The following is a 25461-nucleotide window of genomic DNA, read 5'->3' as shown; positions in this document are numbered from 1 at the left end:
ATTTCGGACCTGTACGCCCCGTGTACAGGCGTACGCCCCGCGTACTCCGAGGCTCCAGCCTCCTATAAATAGGATGCGAGGGCAGCCGGCTTCTTTGCTATTTTTCTCCATTCTCTCTCCCGTTTTGCCTCGATTTGCATGCCAGAAATACCCCGAAGCCCCGGTAATATTACCGAGTCCCGAAGCAAGTCCCGAGATCCCGAGAAGTGCGGTTTCCGAGCCGAAGCTCTACCCGCGAGAAGTTTGATTTTTGTAGAGATCTTCCAGATCTGCTAAGGATTACTACTTCTACTAGCTGTAATGCTGTCCGATCATCTTCTGATCAAGTGAGTGTGTAGTTACTTTCTTCTAACGCATAATTATGAAGTATTTTATACTAAATACATGTTATGTGTATATTTTTGTTGTTATGTACGTAAATGTATATTCACTCTCTTCCATCTCATAGATCTGATTGTTTTCTATGAAATACGTGTTATGTGGGTATGCCTCATCTGTTATGTGAAATATGTATTGGATGAAAATGCTATACAGATTTTAAACTATGTATAAAAATATATTTTTTTATCTACTAATATGTTGGGTAGAACATGGGTAGATAGTTGGTGTGTAATAAACAGATGAGAGGCCTCGATGTTGTTATTGTTGACCTAGTTATTCAGCGGAGTATGGATAACGACCACAGACTCCTTCTAGACAGTCTCATGGAACGCTAGAAGGTTCATAACCTGTAGGTGTTGTGAATGATGTGTTCACCGATGTACTCTATCCCCCTCATGGTTGCCTTAAGGATATCTATTGTTGAGGAAACCCCTTAGCAGTAATGTCCGTCCCGATAAAAATCCTAGATTAGGTCCCTTGAGATAGATGTTGTTTTAGGGACGTAAAGTGAGGATAACGGGAATGGGTAATCGGGATAGTGATTGGTTGGTGAAATTAAATATAATTTATTTATTGTGGGTTGAAAACCCTATATGCTCACCAGGCTCCCAAGCCTGACCCACTCAGTTTTATTTGTATTACAGGAAGTGTCACAAGGGCGTAAGATGGATGAACCATCAAGATTATTTTGTTTGCAAGTCTGTATATTTATATATTTGTTGAATGACTTGTAATGTTATCGTTTATGCTTATTGGTCTGTATTGGAACATGACACCCCGAGTTTTGATTATATAATGAAAAATACATTTCTCTTATGAAATGCTTTGGTAAACATTGTTTTATCATGTTTTGTTTTTGGGAACAAATTCCGCAACTCTTTCAAATCAAAAGGATTTACTCTGAAATTATTTTAATAGCATAAATGAAAATCGGTCTTTTCTGGCCGTGATTTTGGGGATGTCAGATAAACGGTGTTAAAAAGTGATGGAGTCGAGTTTAATATTGTTAGAAGTTTCAGGTTGTCACATTAACAAATCATTTATTATTATTTATTAATCATATAATAAATCAATAAATCAATTTCTTTTACTAAAAGTGATTGTACACAATTACTAGTTCTGAGGGCAACCCAAAAAAGACTTTGCTTTCAGTTCAAATATATATCAATTTATTTATGATCTTAGACACCTTAGTCCAACAGTCTCCCACTTGGATAAGTATATAACTATAGTTGCACATGCTAGTGTGGACATATGTGCTAGTATTGTCAACAAGAAGCAACTTGGTCACTTTAGGATAGGTCTCGAAAAGGGCATGGATAGGTGTGGAAGATAGTAGTAGAGCTCCTACTATCAGAAACACATGTTCCACACTCGAGTGGGGAAAATTCACGTTGACCCCAAGGGGTTGAGTGTGAGCTAGTGGACATATAGATACTGTGCTTGTACATCATTGAAACAGTGTTCCATTCAATTGAAAATGGAAAACTAGGACACCGAAGGATGAGTAAATAGAGAGTAGTGTAATGATAACTCTTTAGATAGGCGGTTTTGAGTTCCTTTTATGTTCAAAAAATACCGACTACTCGGCATGGAGTAGAGAGCTCTGGGATTCATGCAAACAATGTCGAACTGCGTGGTTGTATTATCATTGAGGTTTCACAGACCTTACCGGAGAAGTTGCTTGGTGTCATTGGGCGGATCATTGATATGCTAATTGCTAATTGTCAGGTTTGAGGAGCAGATTATAGTCGTTTGGACTTCCAATGAGACTGTTGAGTTGACTCAAGAGCAAGAGCTACGTATGGAGACATTGCCTAAAGAAACGGAAATAAACACAATATTTTGGTTTCCTCTACCATACACAACCCGACCAACACCTTTACATCATCATCTTCGACTACTACTTAACACCAACACCAACTACCATCTACTCCTACCATGTGTTGCATTGAGCTTCACTATTTGAACATAACCAACATTATTCTAGTCACACGCCATCACCAATCTAGTTGCCTGAATGTAACGACCATAAATTTTCCAGTACATCACCGATGTTAGTGCCGTCATGTCTTTCCATTAAGTTACCTTTATGTTGGATTAAAGTTCAGTTTCGGGGGCTAAATGTGCAAGAAAAGGATACTTGATCATATGGAGGAGTCATGGGTTTGTTTTCTTGTACTTTGAGCGACTAAATTGAAAATTATCACATATTTAAGGTAGCTAACCCAAAAATCTAGGAACAAACCCTATTTTTCAGCCTCCATTCTACTTTGAAGTGAGTTATTGGATTGGTTTCCTTTCTTGTAGTGTGTGGGTGTATTAGTGAAGTAGATGTGAAGATTTGATGTGTTTTTGGTGGTAATCTTGAAGATCTTTTATTCTATTAGAATGTTTTACCCCATCTTTGACTTTGAGTTATATAGGATCGATTTTGGTTTGTCATTAAAATAAAAAATTTTATACAACTTTACTTATAATTGTTAATGAACCTTCATTCACATAATGGTGAGTATTTAAGTGGTTGAAACTGATGGAGCCAACCAATGTTGACTGATATGAATAACCTTTATGATTTCGATTAAAAAATGATCTTGGTATCTTTATTTTCCATACTAAAGATATGACATCCCATTTTTTGCCTTATGGATTATTGTATATGTCAATATCATATCCTTATACATTCGGAAAAATGTCATTATAGGAGATGTACACCCATTAACAAACGATACATGAAATAATAGTCACATTATACCTGACCACGTCTAAACTGATGTCACTGTTATTCCCAAACACCATCCCCGTATCGTGGTCACCGAATTGTCTTACACATGATGTCTTCTACTATACATGATATATATCCATACACACTATTTTACATTTAGAATTATAATCGTTAATCCTACATTATACAATATTAAGACATCTACATATTATGAAAATCTCAAAAGGTACTCCTTTTAAGTCTCAACACTAACTCCTCAAAAACCATCCACATGAATTATGTTTCCATGATCTACCTAGAATTCATATCGAAAGGAAATTGTATAGGCATGCAGATGTCTTTTATTGATCCATGCTTTTTCTCATAGTCCCAAACACACACACACACACACACATATATATATATATACACACACACACACACACACTAGCCGTTTACTCGCCCCAAACGACGGGTGTGAATAATTTTTTTCGGAAATTAGTTGTAGAGACGATTTGGACTGTAAACGAATCGAAGATTCAACGAATTGTTCATGAACTGTTGGTTGGAAAGTTCGTTTATTTAATAAACAAACGAACATGAACAACCATCGTTCATGTTTGTTCGATTTGTTACGACCTTATGTATGCTCATCATTATATTATTGCATGAATAATTTACACATGTAACGTGCCAACACCAAGTAAATATATTTCAATAAAATGCTTTGTTTTGAGGATTAGGGTTTAATGTTTATGTTTAGTGTTTATGCATAATGGTTTATGGTTTAGGAAATAAGTTTTATGGGTTAGAGTTTAAAACTTACGGGGTTTGAGATATAGCTTTCAAGTGCAAGGATATAATCTATATTTTCTTTAATAATTACAAAGATTAATTTAACAAACATTTGGTTGACGATGATATTGATTTTAATGTTTTTTAATCAGTTTCACTTAATCTTGTAACAAATAAATGATTATATATTCAAATAAATATGAAGAGTTACCTGATTATTTATATTTTATTTGCCAAATTAAATGGAATAGTATTGAATGTTTATGTCTATTATTTATATGTTTTTTAAAATATGATGATACAAAACTTAATGGAGCTATATTTGAAAAATATAAAAAGATAACTAATTATTATTGATTATATATAGCATATTTACAATAATTTTTAAAAGATAGTGAAAGTAATCATAATTTTTGAATTTTGTTGATAGCGGAAGAGGTTTTAAAGTTGTTTTCCTTTCAAAAAAAAAAATCTGAATAATTTCAAATAGAAATTAAAATATTATTCATAATCTTCAAAATCTTTAAAATTTTAATACAAATATTAATATGTTCTTTTGGCATTAGTTTGCTATGATATCACCAAATACATACACATAACATTAACGTTCTAAAAACTTATTAAAATTTACACATAAACACTCTCCATAATACAATTAATAATGTATAAAAAACTATCCATAATACAATTTTAATTAAAAGTTATAATATAAACACTACTACTCGTTTAATTACATAGTATGTAAAATGTACAAAAAAAATAACACAAACAAACTAAGAAACAAAACAAATGTACAAACTAAGCAAAAAAAACATCACCAAAGCCAATAATGGCAACCATGTAAGATTGTAACACCACTTATAGCAACATACTTATAGGCATCCAAAGCAACATCTGGAGATTGATGACCACCAAAATCGATTTTCTTGCTAATTTTCCTTTTTTGGGGAAAGTATGTAGAAAATCTAATTTTAATAAAATCAAAAAGTTTTTTTTGGGGAGACTTTTTAAAATTGTATTGGTAATCTTAATTTTTGGAAAATTGCTAAAAATCCAATTTTTTGAAAGTGTCATATTCCATTTTCAACATGTTTTGCTTAGTGTTGTTTTTGTTAGTTTACATTTTTTTTTCTAGAACTACAATCTTGCATTAAAAATAATGATTTTTTTAGTGTTTTTTTTTAGTTTTGGACGGTTTTACCCTTGATGTTGGGAGGTAGTGAGTATTGAAGATATTGTTGGAGTTTGCTATGGGGACTTTTAGAAAGCCCTTGTTGACGATTTTGCCCTTGCTTATGAGTTCTGACTTCCCCTTCATGTTGGAAATTTCTTCTTCGCTTCATGTTGTTGCCTAAATGCTCTAGAGATGAAAAACCGATTGTCAATATTCAAGCTGTGGAATTCAGGGCTAAAAAGTGTGAAAATCATATTAAATACAATGTCATCCTTTTCTTGTTAAAAACCCAAAAGAAAGTTGGTAAGTAATGTTATTTTTAGAAAGGAATGCACACACCTGAATGCAAAAAGATAGGCAGCTAGACTCCATGTGTATACAAAAACCTGTGACAAATGGTTAAAAAAACAGTCAATTAATTACTTCATATGAAACCACACAACTTGTATTGGAGTGATCACCTAAACTCCAACTGATTCATGTTATGCTATTGCTTGTGCAAGAGATCATGGGTTTCCAATTCCACCATTTCGATTTCATGATATCTGATATGAAGTCCAACACTACATCTCAAAAAAAAAAAATCAAGTAAACATCTAAAGCCATAAAATGATTAAGAAAAAAAATGAATCTCACCCACAAACACAACCTAAAATGAAACAATTTGAATCTTTAACAACTCAAAAACCACTGAAAATTATAATGCCACAGTTAAATCCTAACCAAGTTATAAGTAGTACTATAAAACTCTGAATTAAAGAGTAATCCATGAACAGAAGAAGCAAAGTGTAAAGAACCAAAACAAATAAGAAGTGTTCATAATTAAAAGTAACATTAGCTTAAAGTTTTCCACCTCACCAGTAGTCCAAGGTTTTTTAAGTATATCAGCTACAAGTAGATTGCTATTTCTATAATCCCCAAGAACAGTCCTCAACAACATAAGGCTAGGAAAGTTCATGTCAGAACAATGGCTGCTATCAAAACAAAAATAAAATGATCACTATTCAAATTCTTTGAAAATACTACTTTATTATACTAAAAATAACCCATGCTAAAAAGCCTTTTGTTCCAAAACGAAGTTTAAAGACAATCAAGGAACTAAAAAGTAAAATGTGAAATCTTTACTCTTTCGCACCAAAAGAGTAAAGAAGAATCCCATCTACAACTTTTTCCAACAATCGCATGATGTATATGACAAATGGGTACAAAGACATTACTTTCAATTTTTGAAAGACAAAACACTATTTCTTATGCTTTATAATCCAAATTTAGCTTCATCAGTATTCAATAGAAAGAGCTATGATTTGATTAACATAACAGTTATAATTAACAAAGTCTAAACTATTAACAATATGAATATAAGATTAAATAAAACACAAAAATTTAAAAAGATAATGAAGTGGTGACCTAATGTGGACTCTATTAACTTCAATGCAACTGCTGATCAAAATTTAGCATCTCTACAAAGTTTGGTTCTTCATTGTCTTGATATCATCCACCCTGCTATTCTTTGGATTTTTTCTCCCTATATAATTCCACCAAATGTTTTACTTTTCTTTTCTTCTTTATTTTGTCCCAACTTTCTATTGGTTTGTGAATGCTTAAATCTTCTCCTAGATTAGCACTTTCTTTGAATGATGATGAAGAGAGCCCCGTGAATAATGAAATCTTTAGCTTTTTCATTAATGATGCAACTACGAATACCACATCCTTCTTACCTTTCATGGTAGAATCAACCCTCACACATCGTACATTTCAAACCTGGGCATTTAAATAACAACTGTTTGTAGACTCTACATCTTAGAGTGCATATGAAAAGTAAAATAAAAAAAAAATTAAACCTGGAAAATTTACTCGTGTTCATCAAGCCCTAATAAAAAAAATAAGAACAAATTAGAGCCCTTCCATAGGGAAGATACATAGGAAATGGATTGAGACGTCATATGAATCATAGTAAAAAAACCAAACCAAAATCCAATAAAATATAATTTAATGACACAGTGTGATTATGATTGAAACATATATGAAAGAAAAGAAATATAAATATAAATATAAAAAACAAAAGAGAAAGAGAAGAGACAAGACCAGGATAGTGGTCGAAGGAGGCAGTAGGGTTTAGAGAGTGATTTCAAAATTCAAATGAGGGGATTTGAGAGATTCGTCATCCGCCAAAGCCTTGTTCTTTGAAGCTTATGTCTAGTAATGAAATAAATGAAACAAATTAAAACACACATAAAGTGATTCGTTAATTGATGGGGATTTTCTTGACCACCATGAGACATACATGGGAGGAAGTGAGATCATAAATTGGATTTGGGGATGGGTGATTCGATGAACCACCAACAGCGATGGAGACATCAACAACTTGGCAGTGGCAGAGATGACAGTTACAAGGAGGCTATCGTATGAATGGAAACACTAATGATTCATCTTTCATGTCTCACGTCTCGGTAAGAGAAAATTGAACTTGAAATCAATATTAGGATAACCTTGAAGAAACAAATTAAACACTCAAAAACTACATAAATAAAAAATATCGAATGGGAGTTGTGTTCGTCAACAATTGAGAAGACGGATAGTCACAGAGAATGCAAAACGGGAACTGATAATGACAGCAAATCCATTTGTAGGTTATTGGTTCAGTTATGGGAGGGGTAAACGGCGGCGGTAAGTCATGTTAGGGTTTCTTGACTGAGAAAGGAAGAACAGAGAGAAAAGGGAAATGATTTCAGCAAAGGAAACTAAGAGCGTATGATACAGAAGAAGATGGGCCAGAACTTAGAGTGTATGATATAGAGTGTTTCCACTTGACCGAGTCAATTGACATAACTTGAGGAATACCAGCTCATCTTTGACTATTGACCAGTTCAATTTCAAGATCAGAGCCAGAGAACTTTTCAGAATGTGCGTTCGACCGGATAAGATTTGTCTATTTTATAATGCATAAACCCATTGTAAATAATGCAATAAGACTTGTACCTCTTAAAATTCAACATTTTAGGCTAAATGCTTATTAATGTATGTATATATATATATATATATATATATATATATATATATATATATATATATATATATATATATATATATATATGCAATGATGAACTTGACAAATTCATCCATCCCAATTTTGGTGAGTTCATAGAGGAGTCATCTGTAACACTCGACCTTTTTAAACAATAAAATTTTATGCTTTTAATAATGATATACAATCATTTTTCGACCTTTTTAAACAATAAAATTTTATGCTTTTAATAATGATATACAATCATTTTTATCATAAAGTGGTCCCTCAAAAAGCAAAACAGTTTAGATTTGTTTAAAAAAATCATCGGGGTGTTACAACCAATAACAACAAAACCATAATAAAGTCGTAAACTGTAACATCCCAAATCTTAAGCCATTTTTTTCATTTATATATAATATTAAAAGTGGGTGACCTTATGAAAAAGTACTTTTGTGTGATTCATACATTGGCCACAACACTTTCTACAAGTTAACAATTTTGGTCCCTGACTTGTATCAGCGCCTACTTCTTTCAATCAGATGTCAACACGTTTCGACGACCGTCTTCTTCATTGTTACACGTGATTATGCCACAAAAATAAGGTTTTATATTTTTCACTATGTCGATATTAGAGGGATACAAGTGAGTGAAATCTTGTATCCTCCCATGTTTGTCTCTCTGGTCCATCTTTGTTTTCGATTGTTGTTTCTTTAATCGGCAATGTTTTTTCTCCGGTTTCACATCATAGTCGGTACTCCATGCATCTTGTATTCTCAAAATTCTTCAGTTTTTTTCAATTGTTTCATCCCTGTCCTTCTAGTACCCTAAATTCTATCTACGTATTTATAGACTTCATTTATAGGGTTAATATTGATTCCACCTTACTTTAACTCATTCATTACTTCACTATATTTCTTTAATCATCTGTTTTCTTCAGTCATGCTTAACGGGATCACCATTTTGAAAAATGAATGAGAAAAGAAAGGCATATGTCTTCCAATCGATGCTAAGGCAAGGTAAGAATCGATCCAACTCTTCTTTCATTTACAACCTTTGTTCATTTTAGGCTCTTTGGTTTTTGATTTATAGTTTGTCAGTTGCATCATCAACTTTGATCAGTGCTTCTGTTTAAGTTTGAAACATCCTGATTTGAAGCACAGAAGGAACAATTTCGAATGGGATGGTAAGTTTGATTAAATGTTAGAATTTTTTTCTCAACATGTGTTTGTTAAAAGTTATCAGTGAACTTTTTAGACCTTATATGTCCTATCCTCTATTGTTTTTTTTTTACTAAAATAGGAATTGGAAGTTGGTTTTGACAAAAAGAAGAGATCGGTCAATATCACTGATACAACAATCTATCATGGTAGGTATTGAAGTTTTGATGGTTCTGGTGATTAAGAAATCATATGTATGCACTTCTCATTGATGCTATAAGTGAGAAATGTGGTGTTGGTTTTCACTACTCTTATATAAACCAATGTTAGTTTATTGTGTTCTTTCTTCTGTTTTTCAGATCATTCGTAGTCCCATAGTTAAATGACCATGGCTCTTGTATCGATGAGCTTTTTGGTGAGCTAATATTCATATTTAATTTTGTACAAGTTTAGAAAATGATCTCCGATTTTTGTGAATAATGATTTTACGTATTGACAAGTTGATCATGGTCTAACAACTCCACAGTTAGTGCATTCCACTCCATTTGTAGAGTTACATGAACCTCGTGTAAAGAGGCTCAACATCAATAAGAGGAAGTATACAAAATTTAAAGCCAATAATAAGGAAAAAAAGAGGAAATCACCCAAACAGGTAAACGTACATTTAATGAAGAACGTTCCAAAATCAGTACCTATCATTTAAACAAAAAGTTTTGCATTCCTCGATTGACGACGTCACTAAGAACTCATTGATGCAAGAGCCAACACCGCTTTTGGAAAGACATAATCATAATACAGATGTTACGAATATGTGCCAGCAAAAGCATGACACTGAAATAAGGCTTGTCGCAAGGAAGAAGATCATGATTGTGAAGGACATAAAAAATCCAACATATTGAAGTTTACCCATAAGAACCGACTCTTCCAATTCTGTATAGAGTTATGCAGAATGTCAACGCTAGAACCATAGGTATAAGTGTGAAAAGTGTATCGGTCACCATTTTTAGTTATGTGATAATACCAACAAAACGATCCTAACTTGGCCATAATCCCGATAACACAATAAAGAAGTTCAAAACCTATTAACTTCACAACCACACTTGGCTTAAGTTATATCATGTGGATACGATAATGCTCCACTACCCAATTAAAGAATGAAGTAGGAGGAATATGAAGACCCGTTTCCAAGATATTTACTTCAATCCCTTTCTTACCAAGAGGAATTCATTAATACTTAAGTGCTTGCTCGAAACATTTTCACCGCTTCTAGGATCAATTCGTAATATTGAATAACTCGTTGTAAAGGAACATGAATAATGGTTGAAGTAACTTACCCCAAATCGATTGATAGCTATTATAGAACAAAAATGAAGAAGAGAGAGTCTCCAATTATGAATGGAAGACAAAAAGAAACCTTAACAAAGAACCATGTATTTTATGGGAAAGAAAAATGGGTGGGATAACCATGGCACGTCTCTCATTAATAAATCTGATTAGACAACCATTTAAAAAATAAACGAAATGATGTCACACGAGTGTGTGCATTGCCAATTAAGAAAAGTGGTACATAGCATTCAAAATTTGGATGATGAAGTCAAAACTATCAAAGTTTGCATAACAAAGTATTTTGACATGTATCTTCTCACGAGGAGGCTTGTTGGTGGACCCTGGATATAGATCGTTGAATTTGACTCGACTGTTCGAACGATATCTCACTCGATTCACATAAACAGTTCCAACGATACAATGAATATAAAGTAATCCCTAAAATCCAAAAACAAGGACAAAAATTATCTTTATTAAATAATAAACCCACAATGTTTGGTATCTTAGACACTGTTGCAAAACTCATTAAGAGTTCCTAGGGGCGGCTGACAAGTGAGTATGCTAGATATTAAGGGATCAGAATAATAATAAATACAAACTTGGATATATTCAAGGATCGTGTTTTCAAACACTTTCTGAAATCTATACGTCGTCCATTTTGCTTGGGGTATACAAATTCAGAAGTGAGATAATCCAAGAATGAACCAATCTGCATTATATGCCTAATTTAGATTGTGAAACACATACTACCTTGTTATGTGTTCTTGAGAGATAGACCAAATCTTAATAATCAAATTTTGAGGGTATTTACTTTGTAACCCGTTTTCTGGAACATGGAGAATGTTCTTATACCAGAGGGAAAATCTAAGGGGGTGTTTGGATTAACTTTTTAGCTTATTGCTTACAGCTTATTTGCGGTGGGAATAAGCAATAAACATGGGGAGGGATGCTTATTAAAATTAGCTTATTTAGCTTAATAAGCTGGATTTTATCCAAACACTCAAATTAGCTTATTGTGGGAATAAACAATAAGCACCTCTTTTTTTCCTATCCAAACACCCCCTAAATCTGGTTATTGGTGATTGCATCCAAATTTGGAACCACCGCTAGGGGCTCTCCCCTTGGACCCCGCTAGGGGCGCTGCCCCTAGACCCCACAAGGAGCGCAACCCTTTGGAACCCTGCACCAAGGGACACTGTCCCTAGACCCCTGTATTCTTGAGTTCACATTTATCATTCCTAGTGTTCATCTCGCACCTTCTAGCTCAGTTGGTAAATGGATCTCGGCCTATCTCATTATTAATAATAATTATAACAAAATATGTTGATAACATTTAAATAACAACAGAGTATTCGGTCTAGGTTGGGAGTATTCAGATTGGATAATTACATGAAATTAATTTTAGGAAAAAATACATAACAAATATCACATGTTTATTAAAATTTATAACAAAATAGATGAATATAAATAACAATTATAGATTTTTATGTTCTAAAAAAGTCAATTTATGAGCGGGTTTGACTGAGTATTTCCGAGTTGGCCGAGTTGGACTGATTTTCTCCGAGTTTTACCAAATTGGAGCTGAGCTTGACCAAGTAGCACCGAGGTTGACCAATTTGGATCGAGTTCTGAATATTTTTGATCGATTCCTAACTAAACGCTTCAGGACATGTCTGAGTCCGATTACTCGACCACCTAGGCCGAGTTTTGCAACACTATCTTGGATATTAAAAAAAATAACATAAAAAAAATAAAAACAAAAAAAACAAAAAAACAAAAAAAACTATCCAAGGTACCGCTACATTACACTTTACAAACACTCCTTGTATAAGTCATCAACAACAACACCCACAATGAGACAATATATAATACTTCATATACACATCTCTCACTCATCTCTCCTTAATACACAATCCCTTTTGTTATAACTTAGGCATGAGAGAGTATAACCTGAAGCTTTCCAAGTAATGCTTCTAACCCTCTTTGTCTATCCATCTTAGGTTATATGATCATTCAGTAGAGGCCAAGTTCAACTTCTAGTGAAGGTTGACGTGTTGAAACTTTGCTTTACAATGTGGGACTTATCCCACATTGGTGGAAGAGAAAACCTTCTCCCACCTTATATGTCTTGTCCCACTCATTTAATTAAATGGGTCAACTAATGGGTTAAGCATATCGGGCTTAGGTTATGGTGTTGGATTAGCCTAATTGGACTCAAAATAGGCTAATATCAAGAGAATATTTACTGGTCAAAAGATGGACCTTGGGCCTCGAGGGTCTTCTTGATTAATTTTTATTCTTTATTTTTATTAAATTCGTAATTGATGAATGACAAGTTTTGACAGTTATTTTCGGTTTTGACAGTTTTCAACTGTCATAACTAATACCTATAAATACTTGTTTTCATTCATCTGTGAGGGGTTACAGAAATCAATTTTACATCACAAAATTCTCTTTCAAATTCATTCTTCCTGAAGATGAAGGAAACATAGAAATTTCGTCAGATTCAAGATCACTTCTTGGATTGATTGTTGTATCCTCTTGACAGATCCCTACCAGGGAAATTTCTGTCTTAGGACACTGCATAACAAGCCTCAATCTGTACAATTTCTTGATTATATTTCCTATGTAATCATAATACAAGTATCCTTTTTGTATATTGATTCTTGTATTTTATATATATTTAAATTTCGTTTGTTTTATTTCAATTAGATTTGTTGATTGTATACTTCTGTCATAACAATCTAAGATAGAAAGCAAAAAGTGGAAGAATGGATCAACAATCCATCATCAAAACACATGTGGAAAACCCTGAGAAATTCAAAGGCTCAAATTTTCGGAGATGGCAACAGAAGATGTTGTTTTATCTAACAACTCTTCATGTTTCCAATGTTCTCACTGATGATTCTCCCTCTCATCCTACTGGTATAACCACTGCAGAAGGAACAACACCACCCAGTGAAGCCCAAATGGCAGAACATCAAAGGACAGTGGAAACTTGGAACACAAATGAATATAATTGTAGGAATTATATTCTGAATTCCCTGGATGATTCTCTCTATGATATCTACTCTACCATGACTACTGTAAGAGAGATATGGGAATCATTGGAAAAGAAATACAAAACAGAAGTGGCATGTTCCAAGAAATTCGTGATTGGAAAGTTCATGAATTTCAAGATGGTGGATACCAAATCTGTCCTCAAACAAGGGGAGGAAATTCAAGCCATTTCACCTGATCTTGAAGTTGAAGATATGGGTATAAACTCTAACTTTCTTGTTGGTTCAATCATTGAAAAACTTCCTCCTTCTTGGAAGAATTTCAAATTATATCTTAAGCACTTAACTGATAACATGAGTTTTGAGCAACTTGTGTTGAGAATTTGTGTGGAAGAAGATAACAGATTGAATGAGAAGGCAGATGCAAATTCCTTGGAACCAAGTGCAAAACTTGTTGGAGAAGCAAGTACTTCAAGGACAAAGCACAACAACAAGAAAGGGAAAAAAGGCTCCAAAAACTCTTCCAAAGATGGCAAAAATAATGGCCTTAACAAGAAGAATTCTAGTCCATGATATGTTTGTGGCAAAATTGGACACAAGGCCAAAGATTGCAGATTCAGGAGGGGCCAAGGAGGAAACAATGGAAACAATGGTGGTAATTTTGGTGGTGGAAATTCTGGTCAAACCAACATGGTTGAATCACCAAATCAGTTTGTTGTTGTGATTCAAACCAAGATGGTTAGCAATTGTGTGGATTGGTGGATTGATACTAGAGTCACAAGGCACATTTGCAACTCCCGAACTATATTTTCTACATACCAGAAAGTCTCGGATTCTGAACCAATGTTTATGGGGAATGGCTCTACTGCAAAAGTTGAAGGAAAGGGAAAAGTGAAGCCACAACTGACTTCTGAAAAAGAACTTGTTTTAAGTGATGTCTTGCATGTTCCTGAAATTACTAAGAATCTGATTTCTAATCCTATTCTTAGTAACAAAGGTTTCAAACTTGTATTTGAGTCTGATAAGTTTGTTCTCACCAAGGTTGGGGTGTATGTTGGAAAGGGATACCTTAGTGAGGGTTTCTTCAAAGTTAGTGTATTACCTTTGTACTATGGTGTTGAAACACCAAACAAGGATGTAACCAATGTTAATGCTAATGCAATAATAGGCACTACTATCCCCTCTTCTATGTATATGCATGATCCTTTATTTTTGTGGCATTCTTGATTGGGACATGTCAATTTTCGCTCTATTCAAAGAATGGAAAAACTCGGCATGTTACCAAAATGTTCATTAGATAAAAACATAAAATGTGAGGTTTGTGTGGAATCAAAATTTTCACAACATCCTCATAAATCAGTTGAAAAATCTAATGAAATACTTGGCTTAATCCACTATGATTTATGTGATTTTAGAGCAACACCTACAAGAGGAGGAAAAAATTATTATATTTCTTTTATTGATGATTGCAGCAAGTATTGTTATATTTATTTGTTAAATACCAAGGATGAAGCCTTGAATTCTTATAAGAATTACAAGGCTGGAGTTGAAAATCAACTTGACAAAAAGATCAAAATTCTAAGGTGTGATCGAGGAGGAGAATATGAATCCAAAAACTTTGCTGAATTTTGTTCTTTAAATGGTATTATACATCAAACAATTGCTCCATATACTCCTCAACAAAATGGAGTGGCAGAAAGGAAGAATAGAACATTAAAAAACATGATTAATTCAATGTTAATTACTTATGGAGCACCACATAATCTGTAGGGAGAAGCATGTCTTGCAACAAAATCAAGACTTAATAGAATTCCTCATAAAAAGAGTGATAAATCACCCTATCATTAGTGGAAAGGGAGGTTACCCTCTTATAAAAGGATGAAAGTGTGGGGTTGCTTTGCTAAGGTACAAGTACCTCTTCTTGAGAGGACTAAACTTGGACAAAAAACCATAGATTGCATCTATCTTGGCCTTGCCATGAATAGTGCAGCCTATAGGTTTATTGTGTTTAAATCATACGTTGATGATATCCACAACCAAACCATCATGGAATCAACAGAGGCTGAATTCTTTGAAAATATTTTTCCTTTTAAGGATAAAGGGAAAGAGGTTACCTGCTCTAGGAAAAGACCTCTAGATGATCGACTAGATGATGGACTAAATGATACCTTTCTAGACAAAGGTTTACAATCAAATGAAGAGTGTTCTTCTAAGGTTCAAGAAGAGAACTTAGAACCCAGAAGAAGCAAACGGGGCAAAATTGCCAAAGATTTTGGACCTGATTACATGACCTTTGTAGTGAATAATGAACCCCAAACATATAAGGAAGCTATGGACTCCTCTGAAGCTCCTTATTGGAAAGAGGCAATCAAAAGTGAGATTGACTCCATTGTGCAAAATAACACTTGGAAATTGGTAGTTTTGCCACCTGGGCAAAAACCAATTGGGCACAAATGGATATTCAAGAAAAAGTTTAGACCTGATGGTACCATTGAGAAGTACAAAGCTCGTTTAGTAGCTAAAGGGTACCGTCAAAAAGAGGGTCAAGACTTCTTTGACACCTATTCACCTGTTACAAGAATTACATCAATTCATACATTAGTAGTAATTGCAGCCATTCACAATTTGGAAATACACCAAATGGATGTGAAAATTGCCTTCTTGTATGGTGAACTAGATGAAGATATATATATATATGTATGTATGTATGTATGTATGTATGTATGTATCAACCTGAAGGGTTTGTGGTTAAAGGTCAAGAAAACAAAGTCTGTAAGTTAGTTAGATCACTTTATGGACTAAAACAGGCTCCAAAGCAATGACATGAAATGTTTGACAACACATTACTCTCTAATGGATTTAGAATAAATGAATGTGATAAATGTGTTTATGTCAAACAATACAAGAATGCTTGTGTCATCGTATGCTTGTATGTGGATGATATGCTTATAATGAGTACTAATTTGGATGTGATCAATCAAACCAAGAAAATGCTACACTCTTCCTTCTCCATGAAAGACTTAGGAGTAGTAGATGTGATCCTTGGTGTAAGAGTTCAAAGAAGACCAGATGGTCATACTCTTATTCAGTCCCATTATATTGAAAGTGTACTCAAGAAGTTTGGACACTATGATGACAAGCCGGTTGTCACCCCATTTGATGCTTTTAGTCATCTAAAGAAGAATAAAGGTGATAGTGTAGCCCAGTTAGAATATACTCAAGTTCTTGGTAGCTTAATGTATATTATGAATTGTACAAGACCAGACTTAGCATATAGTGTAAGTAGATTGAGCCACTACTCCCACAATCCTGGGAAAGATCATTGGTATGCATTAGTGAGAGTGCTTAGATATTTAAAGCATACAATGAATTATGGATTGCATTACACGAGATATCCTCCTGTTCTTGAAGGGTATTGTGATGCAAATTGGATTTCCAATACCTCAGAGGCAAAATCCACAAGTAGATATGTGTTCACTCTTGGTGGAGCTGCTATCTCTTGGAAATCATCTAAGCAAACTGTGAATACTTGTTTTACAATGGAAGCAGAGTTTGTTGCTTTAGACAAAGCTGCTGAAGAAGCTGAATGGCTTAAAAGCTTCCTAAAAGGTATTCCTCTATGGCCTCAACCTGTTACTGTCATTGGCATACATTGTGATAGTATGTCTGCTCTTACTAGAGCACAAAGTCATATATACAATGGCAAGTCAAGACACATTAGGCGCATACATATTACAATAAGAGACTTGCTGAAGAATGGAATCATTTCCATGAGTTACATAAAGTCAAAGGAAAATATAGCTGATCCCTTGACAAAAAGACCTTAGTAGAGAGCAAGTTCTCTTCACATCGAGGGGAATGGGCTTAAAGCCAACACAATAAGTCACCACCTGGCGGAAACCTAACCTAGCAACATTGGAGATCCCATGGTCTAGGTTCAATATGACAACTAATTGGGGAAGACTCAAAGAAGCACTAACACAAAGGTATGCTCACTCCTATGATATTTATTTTGTGTTTTTCTGTTGATGATATAGGGATGAATTCTTTATTCTTAATAATACCAATAACTTTTACAGTGGAATAAGTATGAATTGTTCCAAATTAGCATTACCTATGTGAGATGGATGTGAGGTCACATCTTTGGGAGCTGATATGACTAAGCTCTCTAAAAGTCTCATGAAGAAAGGATCGTTCACGACCGAAATGAACACAACGGTGAGAAATGATCTATGCTTAGATATGATATGTGCGATACTTCTTATTTTATTCTACTATAAAAAATGGTTAGTTCAAGACTCTAGTTCACTACCCACAAAGTAGATCCAAGTAGCAGTCACTATGAAAGGTTCAAGTTTTACAACACCTATTCAGATGCATGTTATATCTAACTTCCCTTATTTGAATATCAAAGTTTACTTATTTTCTATTCTAATGTGGGGTATTCTTGGAGTTAATAGAAAATGTGGGGTATTGTTGGAACTTTGCTTTACAATGTGGGACTTATCGCATACCGGTGGAAGAGAAAACCTTCTCCCACCTTTTATGTCGTGTCCCACTCATTTAATTAAATGGGTCAAGCATATTGTGCTTGGGTTGTGGTGTTGGATTAGCCTAATTGGACTCAAAACATGCTAATATCAAGAGAATAGTTAATGGTCAAAAGATGGGCCTTGGGCCTTGGGGGTCTTCTTGATTAATTTTTATTTTTTATTTTTATTAAATTCGTAATTACTGAATGATAGGTTTTGACAGTTATTTTCGGTTTTGACAGTTTCCAACTGTCATAAATAATACCTATAAAAACCTGTTTTCATTCATCTGTGAGGGGTTATATAAATCAATTTTACACCACAAAATTCTCTTTCAAATTCATTCTTCCTGAAGATGAAAGAAACATAGAAATTTCGTCAGATTCAAGATCACTTCTTGGATTGATTGTTGTATCCTCTTGACAAATCCCTACCAGGGAAATTTCTGTCTTAAGACACTGCATAACAGGCCTCAATCTGTACAATTTCCTAATTATATTTTATGTGTAATCATAATACAAGTATGTTTTCTGTATATTGATTCTTGTATTTTATATATATTTAAATTTCGTTTGTTTTATTTCAATTAGATTTGTTGATTGTATACTTTTGTCGTAACATGACGTACCAACAACACTTAACCATCATATAATCATTTTAGTACAACTCAACCACGACACATCCTATTTGGATAAATATAAAACGGGTATACAAATGCATGTTTATACCCACTCTTTACGCTAGATTTTTGCTCATTATATTTTAGTGATAGTAACAGAAAGAGCCGTATGAACCATGGACAAGAAGTCCCGAACTACGAGTTCACTATGCGTGTTTTCTATGCTCTAAAGTAGAACGAATATATCGCTTTATATATATGAAGGGAAGAACAGAAAGTCTTGATTTTAACCACTAGATTTATAAATAAAAGTTCCCATCACCGACGTTAAAGATCGATAATCCCACATACAATACAATACTATTTCCAAAAGTTGCAATCAAACTCAAATAGCAGAGCTGTTTACCATGAGTGAATGTAATGGAAGGTTTGGAATTAGCACGACGAGACCATACAACCTGAGCCAACGAGCGGCATAATGAAGCACTTCTTGTACGCATTTTCACAAACAGCTGGTGCGCGTGAACACAGGATAAAAGTACCAATCCACAGAATTGAAATCTTGAAGAATATCAACAAGTTAAGATCTTTTGACAAATCTGTGGATGAAATTTCCTATACAAATAAACCTTCACAGCCTTATCGGCATTGCCACGTGGGGTTCTTTATCGACTACGTATTTGATGATCTGGGTAAGATTTGCAGAATTCCGTCGTCGTTTTCGTAAAAATAAAATTCAAAAATAGAGATAGAAGCACATCTTTATATACCCATCAAACAAATCAAGGTGGATAAATCAGAACCACCAATGGCGCTGATAGCGCCACCTCCTGCCGCCAAATTCTTTCCAAAACTAATCCACCGGTCAAAATCCGTACCATCTCACCTCTACACCGAACAGCGGCGGGTTATACAGACAAAAACGAGTATAAAAACTGCCCACCACCACCTCAAAAGACATGCGTTGCGAATTGTCAACGCGGCGGTGGAAGGCGGTGGGCAGGCAAGAATTTTGTTGTCGGACGTGGTGGTGAAGCGGCCGAAAGAGGTGTATAGGGGTAGGAAATGGAATGCCATGGACTTGACGACGGCGGGAGTGGTGGTGGCGATGCATTTGCTATGTGGTTTCGCTCCCTTTACATTCAGTTGGGGAGCTTTATCGGTAGCGGTGGCGTTGTACGTGGTGACTGGGCTTTTGGGTATTACTCTCTCCTTCCACAGAAATCTCTCTCACAGAAGCTTCAAGCTCCCGAAATGGCTTGAATACACGTTCGCTTATTGCGGGGTCCATGCTCTTCAGGTGAAAATTAAACATTCTTGTTCATTAATTTTTATTTTGGACATAGTATATAAAATCCAAAAAAAAATTCAATAGCCAACTCTTTTGTTTATAAATTAACTTATTTGACATATTTATTAAACCAATGATTTTGAAAATACCTTTATAATAGAAATGTTATCAAGATTGAACTGATATTTATATCGAGCTTCACATAAAATAATCAATTTCGAAAAGGATGATGGTTATAGTCTTATAGATGTCATGATTTAAATTACAGTAATCAAATTATAAATATAAATAAACTACATATATTTTTGTTTACTCCAAATTGTTCTTATCAAACTCCCCATTGTTGACCTAAAATATGAATTCATCAGGGAAACCCAATAGATTGGGTGAGCACACATAGGTATCATCATCAATATTGTGATTCGGAGAAAGATCCACATAGCCCGATTGAAGGATTTTGGTTCAGTCATATGAGTTGGTTGTTTGATACCGACAACGTTACAAAAAGGGTACGGATTTCTCATGTTAATTAATTTCCAACGGTTCACCATTTGATTACTTTCAATGTTTCATGTTTCAGTGTGGAGAGCCAAACAATGTTGGAGATTTAGAGAAACAACCATTTTATAGGTTTCTTAGAAGAACTTATGTCGTACATCCAGTAGCACTCGCCCTTGTTCTATATGCACTCGGGGGATTTCCTTTTATTGTATGGGGAATGGTATGACACATCACACATGTATGCTTTTACTTTAAGGCTTTTAGCCATCTAAATTTCCCAAAGTAGTAGAATGACTTCATAAGTTTGTGATGAACTTATAACCATGCATAATGTAAGTGTGTTATGTATCATGATGTTATATCGTATTTCATGAAAGCGAAACATTTTAAGATCACCAATATATTGATTTGAATACAGGGTGTGAGGATAGTTTGGGTGTACCACATTACATGGCTAGTGAACTCGGCTTGTCATGTATGGGGACAACAAGCATGGAACACTGGAGACCTTTCGCGAAACAATTGGTGAGTGATGACCTATTAAAATGGTATCAGTTTCATTTTGTTTAGATATACATGACATGAAAAATAATGGCAACGTGAACATGGAAAGGTGGGTGGGAATACTAGCATTTGGAGAAGGATGGCACAACAATCACCATGCATTTGAATACTCAGCAAAACATGGATTAGAATGGTGGCAGATCGATATGACATGGTATATGATTCGGTTTCTTGAGATTATTCGGGTGGCTGTTGATGTTAAGCTACCAACACAAACTCATATTCAAAGAATGGCATTCCCTCCCAAAACTTGATCTTCGTAACTCTATTTTATTTTGGATATTGAGCATCAAGTTTCAAAAGACATTTTTCATGTTAAGTGACTAGCTAGTTTATAACCTATTGTTTTTTCGTGTTTATTGTATGTGAGGAACCTTGCCAATTATCCTTTTACTTATGTTGATATAGATATTAAGGTGCTGTTTGCTTTTCTATAAAAACCTCTTCAAACCACTTATTGCTGTGCGGCGCAACACTTTCCCTCTCGCAGCAGTTTGTTTTTTGGAAGACTTCAGACTACAAAACCTCTGCGCGTGTGCTGCGTGGCGCAACACTTGACTTGCCTCTTCTAACCTCTTCAACTTTCATTTTTTCTAAGTGTTTTTTTTAAGAATTTTTGTATAACTTTTTTTTAATTTCTTTTTTTTAAACTTTGATTTTCTTAAATTTTTATTTACGGATGTGATACAATTTATTTTTATAATTTCCATGATTTTTTAATTTGTTTTTTTTTAAATTTTTTTACCGTTTTATTAATAATATTTTCAATTCCAGTTACATTTTTTTAACGTGTGCAATTTTTTACGAACTTTGTAGATAACGTTTGCAATACTTTCTTAAATTTTTTATTATTTCCTTTTTTAATGCTTTTTTTAAATTAGTTTTTTTTTTTCTAGAATAAAACTATTAGCTTCTTTTACATTTTTTATGTTTTTTTTTTTAAAAAAAGTTTTATATTTTTGTTTTTTACATGTTATTGTTATTATTATTTCAATGTTTTAAGATTAGAATTATTAAATTTCAATGTTGAGAATTATTTCAGTTTATAAAATTAGTTTATTTAAATTTTAGTTTACTGCATCAGTCTGCAGATGTTAAAAAACAAACATACTTCTTATTATAGGCTGCAGCCGTTTGTTCCACCTCTTCTACTACAGAGGATTGCAGAGGTGGTCTGCAGACTTCATGAATTTTCGTTTCGAAAAAACAAACAGCACCTAAGAGTTTAAAGCATGAGTAATTACAGATCACATGATTATAAGGGCATTTTATTTTAGCATGCACATGTATAACTTATTATTGTTAGTATTATTATTATTTTTATCGTGGTTTTGAAATATTAGTCCCTCACTCCACAAGGTTTTTACAAAATGTTATATTCGTCTGAATTGGCCCTCACATTTCGGTGCTGTTTATTTTTTGGAAAAAACCTCTTCAAACCTCTTACTGCTGCGCGACGCAGCACACGCGTAACACTTTTCATCTCGTAGCTGTTTGTTTTTTAGAAGTCTTCTGAGTAAAAAACCTCTGCGTGTACTCTGTTTGGCGCAGCGCTTGTACTGCCTCTTCCAACCTCTTCCAACCTCTTCTTCTTCTTCTTTTTATTGCTGAAAATTTGATTATATGTTATTAAAATTTTATTTCACATTTTTTCCCTTTTTTTTTCATTTATTCTTATTGAATTTTATTTTCATTTTTTTAATATTCAATAATGATAATTTCTTGATGAAATATCATTATTTTTTACTGAAAATATCTTTATTTTTTGTTGAAATATCATTCTTTTTTACTGAAATATCATTAATTTTTACCGAAATGTTATACATTATTAAAATTTACGTATTAAAAAACTATTTTCGGTTTATAAAATTACTTTATTTTAATTTTTTAATATCTGCAGCAGTATGCAGATGTTAAAAAAACAAACACGCTTCTTATTATAGTCTGCAGCCGTTTGGTCCACCTCTTCTACTGCAGAGGGTTGCAGAGGTGGTCCGCAGACTTCATGAATTTTTGCTTCAGAAAATCAAACAGCACCTCGTGGGACAGGTGAATCTGTAACATGTAAATCTGTAACACATTTTTGGCATTCCTAACTTTTTGTAATTGTTTGTATTTTTCATTTAAGACCTCAAACTCATTGGAGGTTATGTATAATGTAAAAAAATTATGATGTTAGTATTTACGGCTAGGGAAACAGCAAGGATATGGCGACAACTTACCAAATAACAACATTTATCTATTCATGTTATGTGATCATGAAATTTGTCACCTTATTCCTTATGTTCCTATATTGGTCAATGAGTTTACAGATTATAAATTAAGGAGGATGTCATATTATATTAGAAGCTTAGAAAACAAGAAATGGTTGTTAATGAATTGATGACAAGAAATGGAATTTGGGCAGTAATTGTTATGGAATACTTTTTATAACATCAAACAATGTTAAAAATAAATTGTAAAACAATTTACAGTATATACTAGGCATCATACAAGCATTCAACTTATTTTGTATTACTTCTACCTTTTATCCCTTGCAAGACGGAATTAAACGCAAAAATAGATTAAAAATGTTAAGTTTAGACGGTGAATGTAAACCGAATAATATGACATCTAATATTGTATATTTGTATTTATTAAGCTTTTGGACATTTGTGATTCAAGACAATTTTTTAAAATATGTCTAATAGGTTCTTTATTAGTACATGTTTATTCCTTACGAGAAGAGGGATGTATATTCCTTCCTTACAATGGCCTAGTTGTCAAGCTGGAGTTGATTCTGTCAATCATCTCTTCTTCTCATGTTCTTTGGCTATGGAGATTCATAATACATTGTTACTTAGGTAGGGCTTGGATGTGCCTATTCTATTGTGTTATGCTGATTGGTTACTTTGGTTGTCGGGTCTCCGGATTAAGAAACTGCAAAAGGAGTTTCTAGAAGCAGTTTGTTTAGTTGCTTGGTGGCATATTTGGTCGTTTATAAATAAGGTATTCTTTGGTAATAAGTTACCAAAGAAATTTGTTATTTTTGATGATATTATTTTGCATTCATTTTTTTGTGTCAAAATAGGTTTAAGGGGTCTTTTAGTTGGTCGGGTAGGCTTCATAGTCCTATGTCTATTTTTGTGTAATGTGTTTTTTCTTTGTTTTGTTACTCTAGCTTCTTGCTAGTTTGGTTTCGTTAAATTTTTTGGTGTTCTAAAAAAATAGTTTTTTTATTAGTATAAATTAAAGTACTTATGTATTCATAATTTCGGTCGTATTTATTTTGAAATTTTACTTTAAAAATGATTAATGTTTATAAGATATTATTTTATTCGCAAACAAAATAATGTTAATAATTTCTATGTTATTTTTTTTACTTTATCAATCGTGGTTTCTATGGGTTTAAATCTAGTTTGTTATATAACTAAAAACATGTATGTTTGACTAACTTGAGTGCTAAGTATATATTACCTGGAAAATACTAATACATTTATAAATAATGATAAATCGCACTTATATTTTGTAATAAGGTTTAATTAGATGTAAGGATAATAAACTTTATTATGTACAATAAGAGTTAATGACATATCGATCCATAAATATTATTTGTTATATTTATGGATCTAAATCAATGTCTATGATGGTACAAGAAATGAGTAACATAGTAATGTACTCATTGGAGAGAAATTAAATCTCCAAATCAATGTATGTTTGTAACACCCCGAAATAAGGTATGTATCGATAACTCTTACTTTTATTAAATTGTCAAAGCTAGCCCTTAAATTGTCTAGAAGGCAGCCAGAAGGCCGTTAAGCTGACAGGAGCGAAGATCTAAGGGATTGGAGAGCGGATTTGTGTCGGTAATCATGTGGTTTGTTATTGTGACCATGTTTAGCATTACATTGTGATGCCAGTATGTGTTTACTTTCTGATTTAGGTGTAAAAACCTTTTACTTTGTGTCTATGATTGAATGAACCTTTGAATTTATGGTTTAATTGCTATTTGGATTATTTAGTCTTGTTCAATTTATTTTACAAAGTTTGATTGGAGATCCATATGTGTTAAAGGTCATTACTTTGTACCCTATTTCTGAATTGATATAGTTTACATGTCTGTCTGACTGTGTTAATTTGAATCAGAGTTGTCCAATGATCATTGGTGATTATGACTAGTGTTTTGACCGTAACCTAGGGTTAGGAAATAAAGTTGTGAACTTTAATGTGTGTGTATGAGTAGAATGACTGTTCTCTGCATGATTTAACTCTTATGACCATTAGGGTCAAATAAGATTAAATCATGCTTAACACGAACTGAATACTAGTTTGCATGATTATTTGTTCACCTGATCAATGAATTAATAATTATGTTGAAATCAAAGGATTAGTAGTCGTGACCATGACACAAGTCATATTAGGAATCGGTGAT

General features: G+C 33.6%; 1 protein-coding gene and 1 long non-coding RNA gene across 5 annotated transcripts; one reads left to right on the top strand and one right to left on the bottom strand.

Annotated features, from left to right (window-relative positions):
• Window positions 1-4563: 4563 nt before the first annotated feature.
• LOC145046192 (uncharacterized) lies at window positions 4564-19306 on the bottom strand. 4 transcript variants are annotated; one of them, XR_013681981.1, is made up of 6 exons: window positions 19101-19306; window positions 6896-6924; window positions 6462-6815; window positions 5913-6025; window positions 5394-5617; window positions 4564-5240 (listed from the first exon to the last, which is right to left on the bottom strand). It is a non-coding gene; the product is annotated as an uncharacterized LOC145046192 (long non-coding RNA). The 4 variants fall into 4 exon arrangements; XR_013681978.1 differs by having other exon boundaries at window positions 6462-6924; XR_013681979.1 differs by lacking the exon at window positions 5913-6025 and having other exon boundaries at window positions 6462-6924.
• A 196-nt stretch (window positions 19307-19502) lies between these two features.
• Window positions 19503-21443, top strand: LOC145046191 (palmitoyl-monogalactosyldiacylglycerol delta-7 desaturase, chloroplastic-like). The gene is made up of 5 exons (XM_078994491.1): window positions 19503-19994; window positions 20354-20494; window positions 20566-20706; window positions 20905-21011; window positions 21100-21443. The coding sequence occupies exons 1-5, from the start codon at window positions 19503-19505 to the stop codon at window positions 21302-21304; spliced, it is 1086 nt and encodes a 361-aa protein (XP_078850617.1). The 3' UTR covers window positions 21305-21443.
• The last annotated feature ends 4018 nt before the right edge of the window (window positions 21444-25461 follow it).

Source organism: Lactuca saligna, chromosome 5, assembly GCF_052625555.1.
Source record: "Lactuca saligna cultivar CGN05327 chromosome 5, ASM5262555v1, whole genome shotgun sequence".
Lineage (NCBI taxonomy): Eukaryota > Viridiplantae > Streptophyta > Magnoliopsida > Asterales > Asteraceae > Lactuca > Lactuca saligna.
Note: the sequence above shows the minus strand (reverse complement) of the source record. Positions and strands in the feature narration are given on the sequence as shown.

Coding starts and splice junctions, on each gene's coding strand:
- LOC145046191 (XM_078994491.1), top strand. CDS start 19,503: ATGGCGCTGATAGCGCCACCTCCTGCCGCCAAATTCTTTCCAAAACTA. Junction 20,707..20,904: donor CTTTTATTGTATGGGGAATG/GTATGACACATC, acceptor ATTTGAATACAG/GGTGTGAGGATAGTTTGGGT. Junction 21,012..21,099: donor GACCTTTCGCGAAACAATTG/GTGAGTGATGAC, acceptor GAACATGGAAAG/GTGGGTGGGAATACTAGCAT.